Source organism: Trachemys scripta, chromosome 7 (assembly GCF_013100865.1).
Source record: "Trachemys scripta elegans isolate TJP31775 chromosome 7, CAS_Tse_1.0, whole genome shotgun sequence".
NCBI lineage: Eukaryota > Metazoa > Chordata > Testudines > Emydidae > Trachemys > Trachemys scripta.
In genome coordinates, this window is record NC_048304.1 from 5955157 (window position 1) to 5978295 (window position 23139).

Consider the following 23139-nt stretch of genomic DNA (forward strand, 5'->3'; position numbering starts at 1 on the left):
ACGGATTTAAGACTGGCTGCGAAGCAAAGGCCCGGAAATCCCCAGAGGCAGCGAAGAAAGAAGGCGGAGGGGAAGTCACTTACCATCCCTGAACACAGGCTGATGACCGCCGTGTGCTGCGGCTGGGTATTCACATGTCCTCTATAAAAACAGTGCTTTACGTCGCTGGCCTCCTCGCTGTAAAACCTGGTTTGGTTAACCCCCGGGGCTCCGAGGAGGCTGACGGTGAAACGTGGCGCAATAAATCCAGAATGGGCCGTGAGGTTGAACAGAAACTGCTCCCCGAAGGCGGAAAGCCGGTAGTGTGCGGAGGAGTCGTCGGTGGCCCAAGGGTCCGGGTCAGGATTAATACTTCGTCTCTTTCGTTTGAAGTGTACGTGCGTGGGAAAGGGGGCTCCGAATTCGTTCACACGGGTGGGGGTGACGATCTCGAACTCGCGGAGTTTCTCCAGCAGTTGGGCTGCAAAGAGGAACAGACACATGCCCGGTAAAGACTCGCTCTCTCGCTCAGGTCAGGCAAGGCGTAGCTTTTTCCCACACACTTCTCTTGGATCAAAGCAGCCAGGCCTGGCTCTCTAAAGTTGTATCTAGCAAGGGGGGAGCATAGAGGTAGCTATCCTTACCAAACAAATCAATGCACCACTCGGTTGCCTGCAACAGCCACGGGATGGTGAAGTAGTGGTACTGTATTTGCATTGCTGGAGCACCTAGAGACTTTAATCTAGACCAGGACCCCCACAGAGCTAGGCGCTGTACACAAAAAAGGGCAATCCCTGCCTCCATCAGCACAAGAAGAATCCTTAGCTTTTCTATAAACCCACCAGGGACGGCCAGTTGCCCAAACCCTGCACCCTTCCTCCACTTCACAGGGGTTTCTAAACTCGGGCTATTTGCAGCTTCAGAAAGGTTTCAAGGAAATGAAGACCATGTTCGGCCGCTTCTGTCCCCCTGCCCTGTGGGCACCGTGTTTTCCCAGCCTGAGAAAGGCACACAACTTTTTAAAGTTCTGTCACTGATGACTGAGGGCAAGCCAAGGGAAATCAATGAAACGGATACTGCAGAGTTGTAGAAATACCCCCCCCCCCCAGGTTAAAATGCGGTCTAAGAAACAGCCCAAAGAACTGGAAACTTCCCTGAAGGAGCTCGGGATGCCAAAAGCATCTTCTTACCTTGTCTTGGATGCAGGGTCTGCTTCCTCGCTGCTGCGGTGGCTACATGCAAGACGTCCTGCAGAAAGAGTGTTCCTAATCCCAGTGCCCATAGCACCAGCGGCATGGTGGTGTGAGCGGCTCCTGAACAGAGAGCAGCCTCCCCCCTCCCCCCTTTTAATTCCACCCCCGCCCCCACCCCTTGCTCCTGCTTCAGAGCTCCCCCCACCCCCCCAACTTCACTTTATTAAAAGTGGGAACCGCTCGCATCCGATTTGTTCCCCCTGGGCTCTGCGGTGACCACAACTGCCAGCGGAGAGCAGATTAGCAGCGGCAGCAGGAGGAGGAGGGATGATCGCGCACGGGGTATCGGATACACCAGCATAGTGTAGTGAGAGGGGCTCGGGAAGGAACAGGGAAGCGCCGGTTGCACTTTTGGTGGGCTGCTTTTTCCTCTCTCTCCCCCCCTTCTAGCTGGTGCCCTCGGAGTTCTTGGGAACCAGTTCAGGAGACCGGAGGGGGGCGGTCTCCGGCAAAGCAAATGCCCAGAGCCCGCCTCTGGAGGAGGGCTCCTCCCTACTTTCTTAGCATGTCACTTTCTTCCCTTCCAAGGAAGCTTTTGCTTCTGGTTTTCCAGGGGAAAAGACCTTGTCCGATTCAGTACCTAGGCCAGGACTCCTTTCCCTGGGAGGAGGGAGAGAGATCTACAAGAAGCTGAACACTGCAGCAAGAATCTCACTGTACTAAACTCTACCACTGTACTTTGTTCCCTGTTGTGCACTTCCCCCCGCCCCCCTTCTCAACTTAAAGCTGCCTCATCAGGGGAATCTAATGATTTCTTGAATCTTATTTGTTCTTCTACACCTAGTGACTTTGGCTTTCTGAAAATATACGCAGCTCTTATCGACTTGGATCAGTTCATTCCTCCAGGAATGAATAGTTCATCTGAAAAAGAAACACTGTTAAATGCATTCAAAGGAGTGAGAATGAGAGCCTCTCTCTTTAAAAGAAATAAAACCAGCCAAATGGATGTGGCAGCACCCATACCTTGTAAACAAACTAATCTCTTTACTTTTGTTTATTAAAAGTACAAGAACTTTAAAAATTCAATTAACTTGCTGCTTTTGATGCTATTTGTTTTCTTGTGCATTTCTCAGAGTTAGGACAATTAAAATCGGTGATGTGGCCCAGTTTTGTGTATAGTCAGTTACATTTCGGCAGTGCCAAACATTACACTGCCTCTTTTTTTTTAATTCAAAATATTTCCATTGATCTTAAATTTTATATAAAAATCTAGTTTAAATTGTGCTCCATATTTAAATTGAGGTCATCCCTTTAATTTTTTCCCTGTTTTCAGGAAGGGGAAAGATACTGTCAGATTTCAAGGCTTCTAATCAAATGAGAAGCAAGTTACTTATGATCTCTCTAGCACTTTTAAACGACTTTACTCTCTGTGAACTTGGAGCAAAAGTCACCAGACTTTACATAATGAATGGGAAGACCAACAAATTGTCCCATGCAAGATATGCATGCTATGTCTCTTTAAATCTGTCACCCAGGCTAGCTGGGGTGGGGACATGTTCTAGGCAGGTCTACAGTGCTGCTAAGAAAGAATGGCTTTGTAGTTCTCAAAGTTCCTTGTTCAGCATTAGAAGGCAGTGACTTGTTCTGCAGTTCGTTTAATTGTCGATGGCGTAGCAGGCTAGCAGAATGCAGACCTTTGTCAGAATAGCTGAACTGGAGTGTTCCTCCACGAATTGAATTGCTTCAGTCTTGCATTTGTGCTTTATTTGCTTCTCTTTCTGTAAATCGCCTATACAACATGCATCTGGATGTGCCCACAGTTAATTGATTGTGCATGTACAAACAAGTTAAAATAAACCCTCAAAATAGGAAAGAGACCAAACCATTCTGAAATAACTTCAAGCTGCTGGGCCCACTTGGCGTTCGACGCAAACCCGCTGTTTGTGCGTGTTTTCGCCTGGCTTTTAGCAAAAGTGGGTCACTGCAAGTGGGCGGAGTCACCACACTGGACCGTGCACTTGTGAAGGCCTGAAAAGTGACCCCACCTGGGGCTGGTGTATGACCAAAAAGGGAATCCGAAAACAGCACTCCCTGGAGTCCCAGCTTGAGGTTTCTCCGCAGGCCCTGTCTGCTCAATCAGTGAGTCAGCAAAACCTGCTTAACCCTTTCACCGCAGGAGCAACACCTGCTAACCAAGTATGGGGTGTTAGGCAAACACTGCCAACCTGTTACAGTCACCATGTGAGTTTCCTGAATTCCCCGTGTCATTGCAGGAAACCACCATGCCTCTGAATGACAATAAATTTTCTTGGTATTGTGTCAGTGTGAGAGAAATACTCTTGGCCAGCAGCTTGGGATGAATCAAAGTGCTACCTCGGCAGGTAACAAAGGGTATGTCTTCGCTGTAGCGTTCACTTGGATATTGCCCTCGGCTCCCCCACCTGCCCTGATAGGCTGACCAGCTGTCCCGATTTTATGGGACAGTCCTGATATTTGGGGCTTTGTCTTATATAGGCTCCTATTACCCCCCCACCCCGGTCCCAATTTTTCACACTTGCTGTCTGGTCACCCAATGTCCTGAGCTTATTGGTGCTTTCGTCCCAGGTTAGCTGGCCCAGTTGGGGCTATAGGCTGAAACCTGGGTGTTGCTTTCACTTGGGCTAGAAACCTGCCCATGTTGCCGTGAGGCTGCAGGTACTCAAGTGCTGATAGCAGCGTTGGTGCTAGGATATGAGAGAGACAAGGCGGGTGAGGTGATCACTCTCACTGGCCCAACTTCTGTGGGTGAACTAGAAGAGGTGTTTGGTGTAGCTTGAAAGCTTGTCTCTCACTGAAAGACATTGGACCAGTAAAAAATATTACCTCCCTCCCCCCCACCCTGTCTCTCAAGTGCTGATAGTCCTCCACTGTCACCCCACAATTTCCCCCGGCTACCCACCTCATGTGCCCAGAAGGACAGTTTCTCCCACGATTCACAGGGAAAGAATCCTAGAGCAGCGCAAAGAACTCTCAGCCACGCCCCTGGAAAAGTTCTAGGGGCGGCGACACGCCTGGGGGAGTGCAGCGCCAGCGAGTGTGGTTTTGCAGCTGGTTGCTCACACGGAAGCTAGGCGAACGGGGGGGGGGGGGGGGAGGGGGGCTTAGCCCAGGGTGCTGATCACCACAGTTAACTCCACATTCCCAGCATCTCCCAATTCCTCCTCCCCCCGACAAAGAGAAGAGGGGAGGCTGGCTGCAGGGGCTGAGCGACATCAGGCTGCCAGTCAGCAACACAAATGATGTCCTTGTGTGAGAGCCCATAGCAGTGCCCTGCTGAGTACAGTTCTGTTAGTGCTTTAATCAGAGATTGGGGCTGTAGCCACTATTATTTGTATCACAGTCGTGGCTCAAGACCCCATTGGGCGAGGTGCTATAAAACAGTGTTTCTCGACCTTTTTGATACCAGAGACCGGCTTGCTGTCTCCCTAAACTCTGTCAGGGAGATCTCAGGGACTGGCGCCAGTCCATGGACCGTTTGTTGAGTAACACTGCTATACAACACATAATAAGAGAGAGGCCCTAGCTCAGAGTTTATGGTCTACATAAACAAGACACAGGGGTGGGAGAAAAACAGTATTATTTCCATGTTACATGTGGGAAACTGAGGCACAGAGACCCCCCCTGGGTTTGTCTATACAGAAACTCAGTGCACGGCAAGCCAGCATGTGAATCTACAGGGCACTAACTGGCTGTGTGTAGCCTGCTACCGTGCTCTAAACTTTCCATATTACTTTCAATAGTATGTCAAACCCTACTGCAGAACTGGCAGGGTCCACACGGCCAGTTAGTGCACAACAGACTAGCGGCTGTAGAGTCACACTCCAGCTTGCCGCGCGGTAAGTCACCATGCAGACAAGCCCTTAATGATTTGGCCCAAGTCATACCATCCATGGCAGAGAGCTGGGAATAGAACCCAGAATTCCTAAATCCCAGTGCAGATCATTTACAACGCAACCAGCCGAAACCCATAGGCGGGACAGAAGCAGATATGGTAGGATCTAGGGTTTGGAAAGTAAGAGGGAAAGGTGAAGACATATATACACAGATCCATAGACTTTAAGGCCAGAAGGGACAATCATGATCATCAACTCTGACCTCCTCCACATTGCAGGTCAAAGAACCTCACCCAACCACTCCTGAAAGAGATATTAATAAGCCCCCAATTACTGAAGAATCGGAGCAGGAGACAGGAAAATTGGAAAGAGGAGTAATAAGGGACCTGAAAAGGAGGGAAAAATCAAGATTGTATCATAAATTACTAAAGCAAATTATTTGCTCCCTTGGAGAATTTTATAATCCTTTATTTTATATTTTTGGGGTTAGAAATTGTAGGATACAATTTCAAAGGGACAAAATTTTAAAACACATTCTAGCAGTGGTATTAAAAAATCACAATCTTGCATTACTGCTGTTCTAATCCATTCCAGTCCCCTTCCTGTTCAAGGCAAGAAATGCCTCCCATGATGATAAATTATTTTGAATTAAATTTCAATGTCCTTTGAAAAAGCTAAATAATTTAACACTAAAGTTCAAACAATACATGTTAATCATCCCAGATGATCTGTGTTCTGTGCTTAAGCCCGTATACAATCAGATGCAGAATGGCATTAAAGTTCATCTCTCATTCTGGGAGGTGTGGTATTTGCCTATTTAAAATGTATTTTTATTGGCATTTGGATAATGTCAAATAAGTTGTATATGGTTCATCATTCTGAATAGTTACTGCTGTGGACTGGGAAATACAACAGGAAGATCTTAGTATAAGTGAATAGATGCGCAACATCTGAAGGAACTAAGCCATAAATACAAACTCAGCAAAACACTTTCCTATCAGGGAGGATCTGTTACTACTTACAGCATGCAAAGTCTCTACACCCAAAGCAATAACTAATGGCCCAAACCTACATAAGCAAAAATCCTGTGTGACAGTGGGAATTTTGCCTACATAAATACGGCCAAAAAAAATCAAGCTGTAATTGCTTGATTTATGGAGCGAAAGAGCACTTAATCACCACACACAGACAGTACAGTATCTCAGGGAACAAATGTAGGTTTAAGTAGAATACTCTTGGGGACACCAAACTTGCCTCTAGCTTTATAACTCTATTTTCACTATCTTTCCTGGGTCTTATCTTTCTATGTTGGGGCAACTGGGAGCCTAAGTAACTTTAATCTCTCTGTTCTTTGCTGTCCTGCTTGTCGGTATCAGTATTGTCTTCCTTTATCGGCTTCCACAGTTTGCTTGCCCAACTCTTATTCCACAAGGTAAAATGTTTTCCTTTGATGGTAGATCCTCGGTGCCACAAGATAACCAATGGCAGCTGCCAGATTTTCCCTTCCTCTTGGGACCAGATTTAAATCCAGGAATGGAAGGCTCTCATTCCTCTTAACCAGCATACTTCTTTCCTAGCGTATCTGAAATTCTCTCTTATCGCATCCGCCCTCCAAAGTTTTAGCAAAGATATTGCCCCCGTGCCCTCTTTTCTCTGAATTCAGTAACTTCTCCATGCAAAAATGGCTATCCCTCCAAAGAGTATTTTCAGTCATTGTGCCAGAGCCTTTATTGAAAATCCGACAGCAACTGAGCCTTTCCAACCTGGCCAGGAAGTTGAACACCTGCAGGTTCTTGGCATGCACTTAATTTTCAAGCGTCTCTTCATTTCTCTGCCAAGCAAAAGCATTTGATGGTGCACTGCTTAAAGGGTTTAAATTCGTGGCCTAACTCCTCTGCAGGAGTCATTCCAGCTTCTGCTTTCTCCATTCAATTCACTGTTCTCCAAACTTTCGCTCACATAATGGACTCGCCTGTGCCCGGTGTGGTGCGCCGCCATGCTGGCTCAGGCAGGGCGATCGATCTAGGCACTTAGATGGTTCAAATCACTTAGTATCTGAGCAGCTCAGTCATTAATGGATTTTATCCTCAATACCTGTACAAGGCTGGGAAGTATTAAACTCATTTTACAGATGGGGAACTGAGACACAGAAAGGTTAAATGATTTGCCTAAGGTCACACAGGAAGGCTGTAGCGGAGCTGGGTATCAAACCCTTGTTGCCTGAACACTAGTCCATAGCCTTATCCTCTGACTAGACCATTCTTCTTATCAGCAAGAATTGTGCCTCTGGTAGCAGAAGCCCCCCCGGAGCAAAGACGGATGATGCAACCTAGCTGCATAGGCTGATGGAAGAGGGTGGTAGTTTGATTCTGCCCTTTTCCTAGTAGGAGCTATTTTACACCACCCTCACCCGGGACCATAGGGAGGGAGCAGTCCCTGCTTTTCCTGGAACATGAGGGAGTAGAAAGGAAGTTTCTCCTACACCCTCCCATTGGCAAAGTTCAGGAACAACCTGGGCCACCGTGTTTAATGCCTCCAGGTTTTCCCTCAGCTGTCTCATGGAGCCTGGAGGATCGCTTGATACTAGTAAGTTGGGGGTGAGAGTGGAAGAGGCAGGCTCAACAGTTATGAGCTTGATGCAGAAACTGGTGAGGTTCTCCAGCCTGAATTCTGCTGGAGGTCAGGTGAGATGATCCTAATAGTCTTCATAGAATATCAGGGTTGGAAGGGACCTCAGGAGGTCATGTAGTCCAACCCCCTGCTCAAAGCAGGCCCAATCTCCAAACAGATTTTTGCCACAGATCCCTAAATGACCCCCTTCAAGGACTGAACTCACAACCCTGGGTTTAGCAGGCCAATGCTCAAACCACTGAGCTATCCCTCCTAATTTTGCAGGTCTAGTGCTGGCCCATCCCTCACTTTTTAAGGTTAGCTTTGAAGTACGTTTTCAGTATATTAATTATTTTGCTTATGCCTCCTTTAGTTGTGTTTGCAGAAAGTTTGTACTTAGTTTGACCTAGTCGCTGTATCTTGCCATTCCATTACAGAGCTCAGGAGCGGAAAGCACATACAGACTCTATTTTAATGCAGCCATGAAATGGGACAGAATTAAGGTTGCTGTGGGACACTTAATGCTGCATTTCCTGACTTTTGGGCAATTAAAACCTCAAACTAAACATTGAATTAATTTATTGCGTGCATTTAACATGCTGTAAATTAAGCAGAATCTGAACACGTTTCTTTTGATTTTTGATATTATGCATTCCAGGTGCCTTTGCAAAAAAAAAAAGTGTCAAATTAAGAGTAAATATAGCAGATGTTCCTTACCTCCGCCCCAGAAGACAACCCATGAATGCTGAAACTGACGCAGGTGCAGAGTGTTTCTGCCCCAGAGCAGTGGATTCCAACATGTAGTCTGCAGATCCTTGGTGGGGTCCACAGATTATGTCTAAGATTTCCAAAGGGGTTTGAACCTCCGGTTGAAACTTTTTTAGGGGTCCACAAATTAAAAAAGGTTGAAAACCACTGCCCTAGAGCCGTGTACTTTTACAGTATTTCTTAACAGATTTTCAAATAAACTAATTCTCACAACCGTCCTGTGAGGCAGATATTACATGTATTATCGTCGCCTTATAGATGGGAAAATGTAGTCAGTCACTTGACTTGCCAAAGGCCATGCAATAAAATGGTGCCATAACCCAATCTCGTGATCATTCCACTGGAACACCTCACCATATCTATATGCAGCACTGAACATACAAAGCAATGTCAGTGGCACATCTGATTAAACCATCACATTTTTATTTGAGTGACGTTTTCAGGCTTTTCCTGAATACTAGGCCTTCCCCAACGATTATAAAATTGAAATAGCTAGTCTTTTTTTTTTTTTTTTTAAATCAAAACCAAGATACAATACACATGCAAAAAACTCTTCTTCCACAAATTGGCCTCTTTGTATGCCATACATGACTTGAAGAAGAGGGTCACATTTTACTCAATTGCTTTAAAATCTTCCTTCAGGAAATCTTTAGCCATATTGTACTATATACAGAGTGTTATTAAGTCTGCACTGATTATAAAACTATCAGAAAACTACTAATGGCTAAATGAGGGTAAAATCAGTGGCAGCTGGATCGGATCCTTGGCGTGCCTTCCTGTGGATATTTTACAGCACCACAGAAGGTTTATTAATATTCCCCTAGACAAGCGAATAGACCACATTAGATTTCATTACCTGGGTGCAGTGGCTTGAAAGAACCATCTCTCTCCAGCATGGCATCACAATAAAGCTCCATGTTTAAAAGGCAGGCCAAGTAGCTAAGGATCACAAATGGACTTTGGGGGGAAATTCTAACAGGAGTTCCACCCAACCGAAGAGCTACCTGAACTGCATAACTACCATGGCCTGAATGCATTTGTCTCAGAGCCAGTTTCTGGCATGTGGCAACCTTGTGGAAGCATGTGGCGCCCCCAGCCTGGAGCATCTTCTTGGTGGCCAGAGCAGTGGCAGTGAAGTACATTTCCTCTGTAAGGCCCTGGTTCAGGAAAGCACCTACGCACGTGCTTAGGTCCAGTCCTGTTCAGCAAGGCACTGTAAGCATATGCTTACATCCCGTTGGCTTCAGTGGGACTTAAGCACATATGTAAGTGCTCTGCCTAAGAGGTAGGCTTGCTTGAAGCAGGGTTTAAGCTAGAAAGAAAATGGAAGAGGTGAGAGTGACTGGAACCTCCTGGGAAGTGGAGCCTTCTCGTGGGACAGCAAAACTGAGTGAGCTGGTACCACCTCAGTGGTTCACACACTTCCTCTGAAAGCAGCAATAATTCCCCTAAAATTTGCTCCTCAAACTAAGTATGAGGAACTACTACTAGACACCTCCCTCATCCCCAATAGCAATAGGCCAGTGTTCCTCAGATGGCGGGATGCAACTGGCAGGTGGGTGGTGAGGGAGGACTGCCTCAGTTAAGAAAAACAAAACCAGGAAAATGGCACAGGTGAAATGGAAGTTTTCTCTCTTCCTCTCCAGAGCTGCTTCTGTTCCCCCCCTTTTTCTCATGCCCCATACGCGCACACTGCTTCTAGGGAAGCAGCCGGTGCACCGCAGCACTGATGCTTGAACCAGCACCTCCCAGTGGAGCAGCGTGGGATGGCAGTAGAAATGGACAGCACCCCACCCAAAACCAGCCATAGCTTCTGGCTGCAGCCCCCCTGCAAAGCCTGCGGGACTGAGATCTACAAGGAACCCCAACTGGCATTTTGGGGTCTGGGTTGAAAGCAGTGGAGAAGCACTAAGACAGACTCGTTTCACTAGCCCACAGTCTCAGGTGGAGTTTGCTGAGACACGTCAGTCTGTCTGAGTGAGTAGCCCAGAGAACCAGGGTCAAATGTTGGAAGCATAATCTTCTTTTAGAGCAATGAAGTTATGAAATACTTGGCCATGAAAATAGGGTACCAGATGGCTTTGGAAGAATATTTAACAGAAGACCGTTCTGTTGCCATGCCTAAAAGGACCTAGGGAGTTTATATTTATAATGGTCTATTTCTTCGGAGGCAAAAATTTATCAGTATTGTCAATTCTGATTAATCTAAAAAAGAGAGCTAGCAAGTAAACACACGCATTCAGGAGGTTTTCTAAAATTAAATGGCCAGAGAGAAGTTTTTCCTCCCCTTCTCCTAAGAGAGAATGGCTAGCATGATATTCCTTCTACAGTTTTATAATTACATAGTGATACATGAAAACTAACATGACAGTTTGCTGCAGGATTCTGTTACGGAATCAGTTTGTTCCACAGATGAATTATTCATTGCATAAAGTAGTACAGTAAACGCTGTTTTATCCGGCACTTCGCCAACCGGAAAGCGCTATAAACCGGCATTTCTGATCTTCATTGAAATTCCGGTTTATAGTCTGGTTGGTGTGGGGCCAGCATTGGGGTTGGGGTGCGGGGTGCCAGATCCGGGGCAGTCACCTCAGGTGGCTCCCCACAAGCGGCGACCTGTCCCGGCTGCTCCTAGGTGGACACGCAGCTCCCATTGGCTGTGGTTCACAGCCAATGGGAGCTGTGGAGCTAGTGCTCGGGGCAGCGCTCAGAGCCACCTGCCGCACCTCCACCTAGGAGCAGCCAGGACAGGTCGCCACTTGTGGGAAGCCACCCGAGGTGCGCGGCCCCTGGATCCAGCACCCTGCACCCCCTCCCACACCCAAACTACCTCCCAGAGCCCGCACCCCCTCTTCTGCCCCAACCCCACGCCCCGCATCCCCTCCCGCAACCAAACTCCCTCCCTCTGAGTTAACCGGCATTTTTCATTTACCGGCACCCCCATTCCCCCAACATGCTGGAAAAAAAAGTTTTTACTGTAATTAATTGTAGCTGTTTTACCTTCTTATCAGTATTGCTAACTCTAAGCACTGAAAAAATCATGAGTCAAGTTTAAAAAAATCATGATTTTTCTTTAAAAAAAAAAAAAGTGTGATCCATTTTATTTGACTTTCGGTTTCTGAGCTTTTACAGTGCACATAGTGTAACTCACCCACCTCCTGGGTCTGTCTCATCTAGTGGCACCAAGACCGCTTAGAGAGAGATTAATGAGTCTGCTCTACAACCTTAGCTAAGGGCCAAGCGGGAATAAGGAAGAGTTGTTTACTACTTCTCATAACACAAGAACTAGGGGTCACCAAATGAAATTAATAGACAGCAGGTTTAAAACAAACAAAAGGAAGTATTTCTTCACACAATGCATGGTCAACCTGTGGAACTCCTTGCCAGAGGATGTTGTGAAGGCCAAGACCATAACAGGGTTCAAAAAAGAACTTGATAGATTCATGGAGGATAGGTCCATCAATGGCTATTAGCCAGGATGGGCAGGAACGGTGTCCGTAGCCTCTGTTTGCCAGAAGCTGGGAATGGGTGACAGGGAATGGATCACTTGATGATTACCTGTTCTGTTCATTCCCTCTGGGGCACCTGGCACTGGCCACTGTCAGAAGACACGTTACTAGGGTTAGATGGACCTTTGGTCTGACCCCGTAGGGCCATTCTTATGTTCATGCAGTAGAGGCTCATGCATTTAGCTCCAGAGGGCCTAGATTCGATTCCACCCACCGTCGACCGGGGTCTATCAGCGTTACAAAAGCTCATGTTTTCAAGTTTTTCTCTGCAACCGTGAGGTCTAGACTTATTTTTTCCAATGAAAGCTGAGCTTCTCACAATCACTTTAATCCAGGAACTGGAGCTTTACCCAAAAAAAAAAAAAACCCACCCCAAAACAAAAAACAACACCTCAACATCATGAGATTCATGACAAAGTCCCAAGCGTTGGCAACAGTGAAGTGAAGGCAAAGGAAGCAACGATTTGCTTTGGAATCCAGCTGTTCCCAGTTTCTTTTTCATTGTATAGTCTACCTGCTTTGCTTCTGAAAAATTAAAAAAGAACAATCCAGAAGATGCCGGAGTGAAGACAACGTAACTCTTGTAAACTACTCTGAAGTTAATAGATCAGTTGACTTACTGGACAAGGCTGATATAGTGTTGTTATTAATTATTTGATTGCAGTAGCACTGGGAATCCCAGTTGTGGCCCAGGACCATTGTGCTAGATGCTGTACAAACCCAGAAGAAAGTCTCTACCCCAAACAGCTATCGTGTAGCACTATTTTATATTGTGGAACTGGTATGCTTTCATCTGAGGAAGGGTTACTCAGAACTAACCATATGGTCATGTGTTGCACTTATCAAGGCACAGAGAGCGTGTATTTAATTACTACATTATTTCCATCTAAAACATTTCATAGCACAGCAACGAGAGCCTGTTGTCAGAAGCTGCTCCCAGCCCACCGTCCCCTCTGCAGTCCAAAGTCCCAACTGGAGGAGACTGACCTTGGTCTATGTAGCCACACCCCACAACCACACACAACTCTGGCAGCTGCTTCACCCAGGTTGAAGGTTGGTATTGAGTTGTAGCCAGTTACTGGGATCAGCTGACATCTCCATTAGGAGGTTGCCTCAGAACATGCTCGGTGTTTGTACAGTGCCTAGCACATGGGGTACAGGTCCAGGGCTCCTAGGCACAACTGCAATGCAAGTAACTTAAAAAAGAAGCCAAAATTAAATAGCCAACTGCTCAACGCTGAACAAAGTTCAGCAAGAGAAAAAGTGACATTGGGATCGCTATCTAATAAGGATCCCGGTCATCTTTTTTTATTTAAATACCTTATTCCATTTTGCGAATTATTCTGATCACCTATAAGGCTATGAGAATATAATTTTAAACAACCCGCTACCATACCTGCAGTTTAGAACAGCGGAGTCCTACCTGTGGCCCTCGAGGGCAACTGTGTTACAAATGTTTACATATGATGATTGAAAAATGGGCTCCGGGAGCAGTGTTTGAATCAGCCTCATTGCTCCAGGGGTTGCTGCTTCCCCACCTGCCTCCCCCTGCAGCCAGGCGCTCCAAACAATTACTCTCCCTTCTCTGTTCCAGCAGCTCACCTGTGGGCCACCTGGTGCATCACGGAGGAGAGCAAGGGAGAGGAGCTCTGGCGGCTTCCTGCCGGGCTGTGGGAGCTCCAGGGAGAGCAAGGTTGGAGCTCAACTGGCTCTGCCCGCGCTTAGAGAAATAGTTAAGGTATTGATTGCAACCCCTTGACCTTTTAAAAGGCGTTTGGCCCTCGGGCTGGACTCTGCTGTGTGAGAACATTAGCCATTGTTTATTCTGGAGTATTCACCCTTTCTAAACATCACAGTGCCATTAAAAAAAGCTGAGGCGTTATCATTTGCAGCACAGTGGGTGGCATCAAGCTATTAAGGGAAGCATTGAATGATCTACTAGGATTTTTTTCAGGGAGACAGGGTTGCCTATTAGCTCCTCTTTATGGTGCAAAGGTAGCTCCCAGAGGCAGAGTGGACTGTCCAGCTAGAAGTTACACCAAGATTTAGATGATTCCTGTATTCGCCCAAGTCTTCTCCGTTGAGATCCCAGATACATGCCGTTGACGGCTGGTGTTAGAAGGACCATTTGACAAATCAAAAGCCATGCTCCTGAGTGGTAGTGACCTTCTGTCTCCAGATCACTGTTCCTGGAGCAGAATTATCAGGTTCAATTGTCTTATAGCAGAGGATACCCGGTGAGAGCCCAGGTTGCATACAGCTATAACTACAGCATAGGCTGTGAAGGACAGAGCTTTTGGAATCTTTGTCACTAACACCTTCTTGTTTCCTGTACCTTCTACCCAGATGTTCCTTTAGGCCACAGTCAAAACATGTACTCATATTTTCCCTTTGCAGCCAATGCTCAGATTGCAGAGAGCTGTTTGTCTAGGTGGCCCTCCGCTGTCACTTTCATAGATCAGAGTAAGCATTTCCTTCTGCTTCTATAAAAAACATGTGAGGTGCCTGGATCTCTCTTTGATCCAATTATACTTCTGCTTATTTTACAGCCTGTTAAAAACAGGTAGTTTGCAGCCAGTACACCTGATCTGACAAAAATGATCTTCAGAGAGGGGGAAAAACATGGATATAAAAAATAGAAAGCATAGCACAATCCTGTCATTAGTTATCCAGCATCATTTGCTGCACAAATACTTTAAAAGTAGCTACGGGTAGTTTTCCTTTTCAGCTGTATGGTAGAAATGCTTTTTGACTAGTTACGTGATAACGTGAAATACTAAATTTTCATCTGATATGAGTGTCTTTAATCAGCCTCACTTTACAGCGTAAAGTGTCTTCAGGACCACGCAGGTCGGGCTACCACTGCCATTTATTAACGTAGGGGCCTCTTGCTAAGTGCAATGAATCTGGTGGTCCCAGGTCCTGTGGCACAGCAGTGACAGAACAGTCACACAAATAATTCAGCAAGCTTATTTGGCAGCTGCTGTTTAGCGATGGAGACTGGAGTCTCCTTCAGTTATAAAAAAAAAAGGGAGGTTCCCTTTGGTTTATGACTGAGGTCAGTGGAAGGCCAGTGCGAGGAAGTTTGTATTGCAGCAATTTGTACCTTATCTTGTTTATAGATGTAAACAGAAGGTTTAAATTTCCGTTACTGAAGCCGTCTACACAGACAAAGGGTTCAGTGTAGAGGGAAGTAGAGAAAGATGGGTAGCTAATATATATTCTTCAGCATATGTTGAGAAGTATAGTAAAAAGGTGTCATTTTTTTTGCAGTTCGTGGAAGCGTTAGGACTTCATTGTAGTGAATCAAAAAGTAATCTCTCTGTAGCCTTCTATGCTCAGTCTGAGATCTCAGTAGATCAAGATTTCTCTTGATTCAAAGCCCACTGAGTCCTTCTGTCACTTTCAGTGAGCTTTAGACCAGGCCTTAATTCCCACACTGGCTAACAGCCTGTGGCACTTAATGTCACCACACGAGCTCTTCGCACGCTTTCAATGCTGGCACATGTACATTCTGCAAAGCATTGTCAATGTGTTTGACTACATCAATCCCATGCCAAGCCATTTCTGCATGCCCGAACTGTGGATAGGGGTCTCTCAAGAGGAGAATTTGGCCCCCTGCGTCAGCACAGCAACAATTTTATCTTCCCCACAGTACAGCCATGAACCATCCAAAGCAAAGCAGATTGTTCAGGACTCCCACGTGTCTGTAATATGCTGAGCTCTTTTAGAGAATCTGACCTCTTATTTTGGTGCCTGATGAGTTCTTGAAATTCTGGCCGGAATTGTGGCTACCTCATGCTTTTGAAAATCTGGCCATTGGAGTTGACCAGTTCATATAACTGGATAATTGAATAAAATATCAGCTTCAGAGACCATTCCAAAAAGAGTCTACAACTTGTTTTGAAAGGGAACAAGAGCAAGAAATGCATGCTGTGTTTAAGACATAGCAATACTGTAAATGGTCCTGGAATTGGTTCTCCCACATCCAATAGTTCAGTAGCCTTGATGCACGGAAGATGTTTTCAAATTCTTTCCCTTCCTTGGGAAGGTGTAAGGAATGGTTCTAAGCCATCTAATTCACATGCATACTGTACAGCAGGAAATACATCTCTGACTCATTCTTTGTGACATGGGATCCAACTGGCATGTCTCTGAATGTGCCTGAAAAGGTGTGTGCTTACTCTTTTCCACCACCTCCCACATTTGTACCAGTTGGACCTATCTCTTGTTTCATTCTTGCAGAATTCTAAGAGAACCAAGGAGGAGGTATTTTGGAATTATGACCTTATTAAAAAAAAAACCCTCTAAAAATACCCTATAGTTTTAGTAGCCCATACAGGCAAAAGTGCCAGAGAAATTCATTTATTTATTCCTACTTCCACAATACTGATATAATTCAGTACTGGAGATAAAACACCAAGGGCACAGATTAACAATGACTTCAGTCTAAAATTGGTTTAAGGAAGTAAAGCTAACAAAATAATAACTAGTGATCACTTGTTTAAAATGTGATATTTAAACATACTTTTAATCAATCAAAATAGATGAAATACAAAAGCAAATTAATCCTTACAGGATGTTAGGAGTGTGTTTATGGTTAGGCTCTATAATAAGCACATTGGTAGAAAGTTTATTTTTAAAATCCCAATGCTTTAAAATAATGTATTGCTTTTCTCAAAATTAAAAAGCACACTACAAAATAGTTGTATTCAAACATCGTTATGGGTAGTTTTTGTGAGCATACAGCTGCCCTTTAATGTTTTCAAGTATCAGAGGGGTAGCCGTGTTAGTCTGGATCTGTAAAAGCAGCAAAGAGCCCCGTGGCACCTTATAGACTAACAGACGTATTGGAGCATCCGACGAAGTGGGTATTCACCCATGAAAGCTCATGCTCCAATATGTCTGTTAGTCTATAAGGTGCCACAGGACTCTTTGTTCCTTTAATGTTTGCGTCTTTTATAATCATCAGATTGTAACTAGTGAGACTGAAAACAACACTACTCACCTCTTTTAGAAATCGAGCAATCATACAACACTTTGAGTAACAATGGGAAAAAAATAAGGTAAATTGCAGTTTGTGTTATCAAAATAGAAATGATCCCCAGTTCACAAGGAATGCGTTTTGGCAACTCTCTTGTTGCATCATTTCAAGTGCACTACATCAAACCCATCCTATGCATGGTCAAAGAAGTTAGCAGAAGTCAATGCAAACAGCAGAAGACCTGATGGATTTGAGGGACCTGTACTTAGCATCATTTGACGACCACAACACACCTCACAATATTGTATTGGGCTCACCAGTTTGGAGAATTATGGGCAGAACAATAGTAATCTAACTGTGAATCTCCAATAAGATTGTTGCATCAAAGACAATTGTCCCCCAAGTGGTTATGAGAGCTAAATGGAAGAAAGGTAAATGCACAAAAACTAGGCGAGAGATGCTATAGTAAGAATGCCATATGGTTACTGCCTTGGCAAATTGCAAGGATACAGTTCGATTTCAAGCAGAGCGTGGATGGTAGTTTGCCAAAGTAACAGCTATGGTGTATGAGCAATGGGCTTAAATCACAGCAAAGGAGGTTTAGATTGGACATTTGGAAAAACTTCCTAACGGTCAGGGTGGTTAAGCACTGGAATAAATTGCCTAGGGAGGTTGTGGAATCTCCATCACGGGAGATTTTTAAGAGCAGGTTAGACAAACACTTGTCAGGAATAATACCTAGTCCTGCCTTGAGTACAGGGGACTGGACTAGATGACCTCTTGAGGTCATCTATGACTCTATGACATAACCATCCGCGAGGGGCAGTACCACACAAGGAACTGAAGGCATCTAAGCAAACCCAAGGACACTGGTGCTCCATTTCTTTAGGGCACCCAGAATGCTCTTAGTGTGGACAAAAGTAACACACCCTCATCCAATCATTGACAATTAAACACACCAGGATCAGCAAAAATATGCCCCAGCTCTGCAACTGACCAGGTCTTCACAGAAGGAACTGAAATGAAGGGTAAGTGGCCATGTTTTCAGAAGGGCATTGGCAACTAAGAAACTTAAGACCACCTTGGCCCTCGAGTATAGTTCAGCTGGATCAAAGAATCAGTGCTGTGATTTTTAAAATCCTTGCAGTCTTAAAACTGACCTCCTGTTCAGTGCTTTGAGATGTATTGACAAAAAGTGCTATACAAGAGTTACGTATTAGTATTATCAACCAAATAGTGATAGAAGTGGAAACATTCTTTTTCGTGACACTATTTTAAATTAAGGTTTCCTGCCCAGTTCTGTGCATTCAGGAGTTTCAGACAGTGCTAATCAATAAAAATCAGTATATGGGTTTGACAGTTTAAGGTTTGCTCATCCTGATTTAAACCCACACTTTCCCGGTTGTCTGTTTCAAACTTTTCAGAAATTCTCTGCTTGATAAATTTGACCAGCCCTCCTATGCAAACTCCAGGAAGAAGTTTAGACACTAAGAACCATGCATGTGTACATGAAGGATTATTTCCTTTTGCCTAAAGGCTTTTGGAAGGTGTTTATCTGTGGCTCATTTGCCCCATGCAGAGACAGAATGACATCACACTCAAAGACTGCTTAAATTGGTCTACTCATGTTTCTCTGTGTGATTAAAGAATCCCATTAAGAGGGTTTACAATGTTTAATATATTAATATGATTTTTAAACTATTCCCCCCTCCTCCCCCGTGGCTGTAGTTACTAATTACCTATATTTGATTGCACTGTTGGCCAAAAGAAGGCTATTGAAACATTAATTCAAAGACAGGATAGGGAATATTTTCCAGAATTAAAAAAAAATATCAAATACATTTTAGGTCTTGATGAAGTCAAACCATTCTGATATCTGAATATCTATTAATCAGAAAAAAATCCTTCACTGAATAGATTGTTACTTTCTGTAATGAATTTACTAGAGGAAAAATGGAGCCATGTATTATTTGGATGTAGACTGTAGGGAGGATAAGCATGAGATCAACTCAAAAACCAATCCAGGGGGTTCTTGGCAAGCGTAGGACAAAGTGTGTGGTTTGCATTGTTTAACCGTCCGCAGTATTGCATGAATCCCAAATGATGTGCACAGTGATCTTTGAAAAGGACACAGGAAATTAGAGCTGTTGTCGAGTTAATGAAAATGAGAGGGGAAGAGGATTGAGAGGCAGGCCAGTTGCATTTTATTAGGGGTACCCAATTGGCACCATGCATAGGTTGTGAACATGTATTAATTTATAGGAGTTCTATTTTAATTGGTCTGTGATTGCAGGGTTAGCTCCCTCCCTTTCTTACTTCAAAACTGGGGGGAGTCGAGCTGACCTGTACTTTCAGCTCTCAGAGAAGCCTTGAAAACTGGAACAGAGAAGCAGTTCAAATGCAAACACTGGCTACAGTAGACCTATTTATAAATAGTTTAGAAGAACAGCATGAACTGTAGAAGCAGGGAATTTTCTTTTTTGTTTTTTTCTTTCTAAGTTGTGCTGCCTCAGTGTTTAGATTTGCTTTGCTACACACCAGCAGGCCTTGGGTTATAAAAGAGTAAAATCCAAATACAAGAGTCAGCAAAGAACTTGCATCTGCTGAGGTTCCGTTGCAATCACTGCTTAAGCGTTTTGCTGAATTGGGGCCATTCTTCATCTGAACTCACCAGCTGCAATTGCCATGTTATCACCCAATCCTACAAAGATTCACGATTAATCCTCCCTCACACTAGTAGTCCCATGATGCCACCAGAGCCAGACAGGACCGTGGAAAGGGAATCAAGGATGCAGCATAGCCAACTCCAAGTGTTCATGAGTTAGGCCCCCAGAAACCAAGACAGTCATCAAAAAGACCAGGAGTACTTGTGGCACCTTAGAGACTAACAAATTTATTAGAGCATAAGCTTTCGTGGGCTACAACCCACTTCTTCGTGTAGCCCACGAAAGCTTATGCTCTAATAAATGTGTTAGTCTCTAAGGTGCCACAAGTACTCCTGTTCTTTTTGAGGATACAGACTAACACGGCTGCTACCCTGAAACAAGACAGTCATGACACTTACAAAATAATGTTGGGTTCTTTTCATTTGCCTTTGGGATTTTGAGTCATTAGGGTTCATGGTTTCAAGCTTTTCACCACAATCAGGGCTGGCTCCAGGGTTTTGGCCGCCCCAAGTAGCCAAAACAAACAAACAAACAAACAAACAAAAAAGCCGCGATCACGATCTAAAAAAAGCCACGATTGCGATCTCCGGTGGCAATTCGGCGGGAGGTCCTTCACTCCCAGGTGGAGTGAGGGACCGTCCGCTGAACTGCCGCTGAATACCTGGACCTGCCGCCCCTCTCCAGAGCGGCCGCCCCAAGCACCTGCTTGAGAAGCTGGTGCCTGGAGCCGGCCCTGACCACAATTGTGAGGACCAGAAACTTCTCTAACAAAATGAAAGCTGAGATTCTCATATGACCTGGCTGGAAGAAACCATAAAAATCACAGATAAAGTTTGCGGATGACACAAATTGGGAGAGTGGTAAAGAATGAAGACAACAGGTCATCGATTCAGAGCAATCTGGATTGCTTCGTCAACTGGGCGCAAGCAAACAATAGGCTTTTTAACCCGGCGCAATGTAAATCTATACATCTAGGCATAAAGAAAGTAGGCCATACTTACTGGATGGGGGACTCTAGCCTGAGGAGCAGTGACTCTGAAAAAGATTTGGGGGTTGTAGTGGATAATCAGCTAAAAATGAGCTCTCAAAGTGACTCTGTGGCCAAAAAAGTTAATGCAATCCTGGGAAGCATAAATAGGGGAATCTCGAGTAGGAGTAGAGAGGTTATTTTACCTCTGTATATGGCACTGTTGCAACCAGTGCTGTTGTCCACAATTCAAGAAGGACTTTTGATAAATTGGAGAGGGTTCAGAGAGGAGCCATGACCATGATTAAAAACGTGTTCCTTACAGCGATAGACTTAAGGAGATTAATCTATTTAGCTTCAAGAGCTAGTTAAGGAGTGACTTGATTACAGTCGATAAGTACCTATCTGGGGAACAAATATTTAATAATGGGCTCTTCAATCTAGCAGAGAAGGGTAGCGCCTGATTAAGGCTGCGATTCTGTCATTGAGGTCACGGAAGTCACAGACTCCGTGACTTTCCGTGACCTCCGTGACTTTTGCAGCTGCAGTGGCCGGTGCGGCTGATCCCAGGGCTGCCAGAGCAGCTGGCCCCGGGGCCAGCCACAGCAGCCGCTGGTCAGGTGGTCCTTGGGGCGGCTGGCCCCAGGGAGTGCCTGAGCAGTGGTCCCAGGGGCCTCAGAGCAGGGGTGGCTGGGGGGCAATCAGCCCTCACGGTCAGTGCAGGGGCTAGCCATCAGCCCCCAGACCCCCCCAGCAACGATGTCCTGGGGCCCCCCAGAGCAGCAGTGCCCAGGGCCCCAGGAGCTGCTAAGTTTTAGTCATGGGTATTTATATAGTAAAAGTCATGGACAGGTCACAGGCCATGAATTTTTGTTTATTGCCCATGACCTGTCCATGACTTTTACTAAAAATACCCATGAATAAATCTTTGCCTAACGCATGATCCAATGGCTGCAAGGGACTGGAAATAAGGGATATATTTTTAACAGTGAGAATGATTTACCGTTGGAACAATTTACCAAGGGTCGTGGTGGATTGTCCATCTTTGACTACTTTTAATCAAAATTGAATGTTTTTCTAAAAGATCTGCTCTAGGAATTATTTTGGGGAATTTCTATGGTCTGTGTTATACAGGAGGGCAGAGTAGATGATCTAAGGTCCCATCTCGCCTTAGAATCTATGAATCTATGCTATCTTGAATACCCATTACCAGGATGTCCCACGTTCACTCCATAGTTGTAAAAAAGAATAAAAAATGTCTGAGGCCAACCCTGCAAACGCCAGGGAATACAAGCTGGGTCATTCACTCTGGGGCTGGAGAATTCAGGACTTGGTTGTCATGAATCTAAATCAGATTCTTCATCAAGGCTACTACCTAGAGAGAGAGCGAGAGACTTTCTCCTCCTCACTCTAGCTCACTAAAATGGCCTGTGCTGTCTATTTTCAAAAGACAGGGTCTCCCTCAATCCTGGCATGGATTAAAGCATCGTGGAGTGGGTGGCTGCTATGCTACAGAGGTAAACTGAGTCCCAGCAGGCGCACAGAGACTGCCTTGTATCGTTCTCACCAGCCAGCGCGTCGGTAGACCAGTTCTGGGTGGCTCTAGAGGGGAAGTTCAGCACCGTTATGGGGAGGGGCCTTTACCCCTCACAACAGCCCTAAAAAGACAACAGTGATTTATTTTGGCAACGTGTCGCTTGTTTGCTTTTCACAGCTGGGGCCTGATCCTGCCGAGTGCTCTGCATTTCCTGCAAAACATGCTCAACCACCAGGCAGGTCTGGGGCTTCTGAAGGCCTGGGCTCAGCTCCTTGGAGGATCAGGCCTGCGGGGAGCAATGTCTCGGATGCGCCGAAATGCTCTGGAGACTGTTTTCTGCACAGCAGCCTATTGAAAATAATATCCAAATGCAGCGAAATTGGCAAACCAATCAGAGTACAGGGATTAGCATAAAGAATGGTAGGCCACGGCTGATATGGAAATAACCCACGAGCTGTCCCTTGAAGTGCTCCATAAAGCCTCACATGCGATGTAGGGAAAGCTGCTGCTCGAGGATTAGGAAGATATTTTCAGGCCAGCTTGCTCTGCTCCCTCAGCCATGAGGCAGAAATCTGAGCAGCAGTGATTAGATAATATAATGCAACATTAATAGTAACAGAAGCAGCCTCGTCCGGAAGACAGGAACTTCTGTGCCCTTTCCTAAAGGGAAACTTCCCTTCTCAGTGAGAGAAGAGAAGCAAGGGAGCATTCAAACAGTGGGCAGGGCACAGAAATAGAAGAGAGAACAGAAGCAAAAAGGAGGCAGGATGAGGACAGAACAGACGAGCAAGGAAAGGGAAATCAAGCATTTCTGTGTTTTATGGTACAGCTAGCATAGAACCCAGAGATAGGAAGGACCTGTGAAGTCATCCAGCCCATGCCCTACCAGTGCAGGATTATTGCCTTGAGTGTTTTGTCCAGTCTAATTCCAAATGACTCAGGTGATGGACCTTCCAGCACTCCCCTGGACAGGATACACCCCAGCCTCGTAATCTCACTGCTAGGAAATATTTGCCGATGTTCAGCCTCCATTTTAACTTTGCTCAGATTCGTT

At 45.2% G+C, this 23139-nt stretch overlaps 1 protein-coding gene across 1 annotated transcript in view; it reads right to left on the minus strand.

Moving 5' to 3' along the window:
- The window catches only part of ADAMTS9 (ADAM metallopeptidase with thrombospondin type 1 motif 9), a 124142-nt gene extending 122818 nt beyond the window's left edge, over positions 1 to 1324 (minus strand). The window contains exons 1-2 of the mRNA XM_034775562.1: positions 1170 to 1324; positions 84 to 460 (exon numbers count right to left, since the gene is read on the minus strand). Coding sequence (XP_034631453.1) covers positions 84 to 460; positions 1170 to 1275 — 483 coding nt within the window. The 5' untranslated portion in view covers positions 1276 to 1324. The remainder of the gene's footprint in view (positions 1 to 83; positions 461 to 1169) is intronic.
- Between the last annotated feature and the right edge of the window lie 21815 nt (positions 1325 to 23139).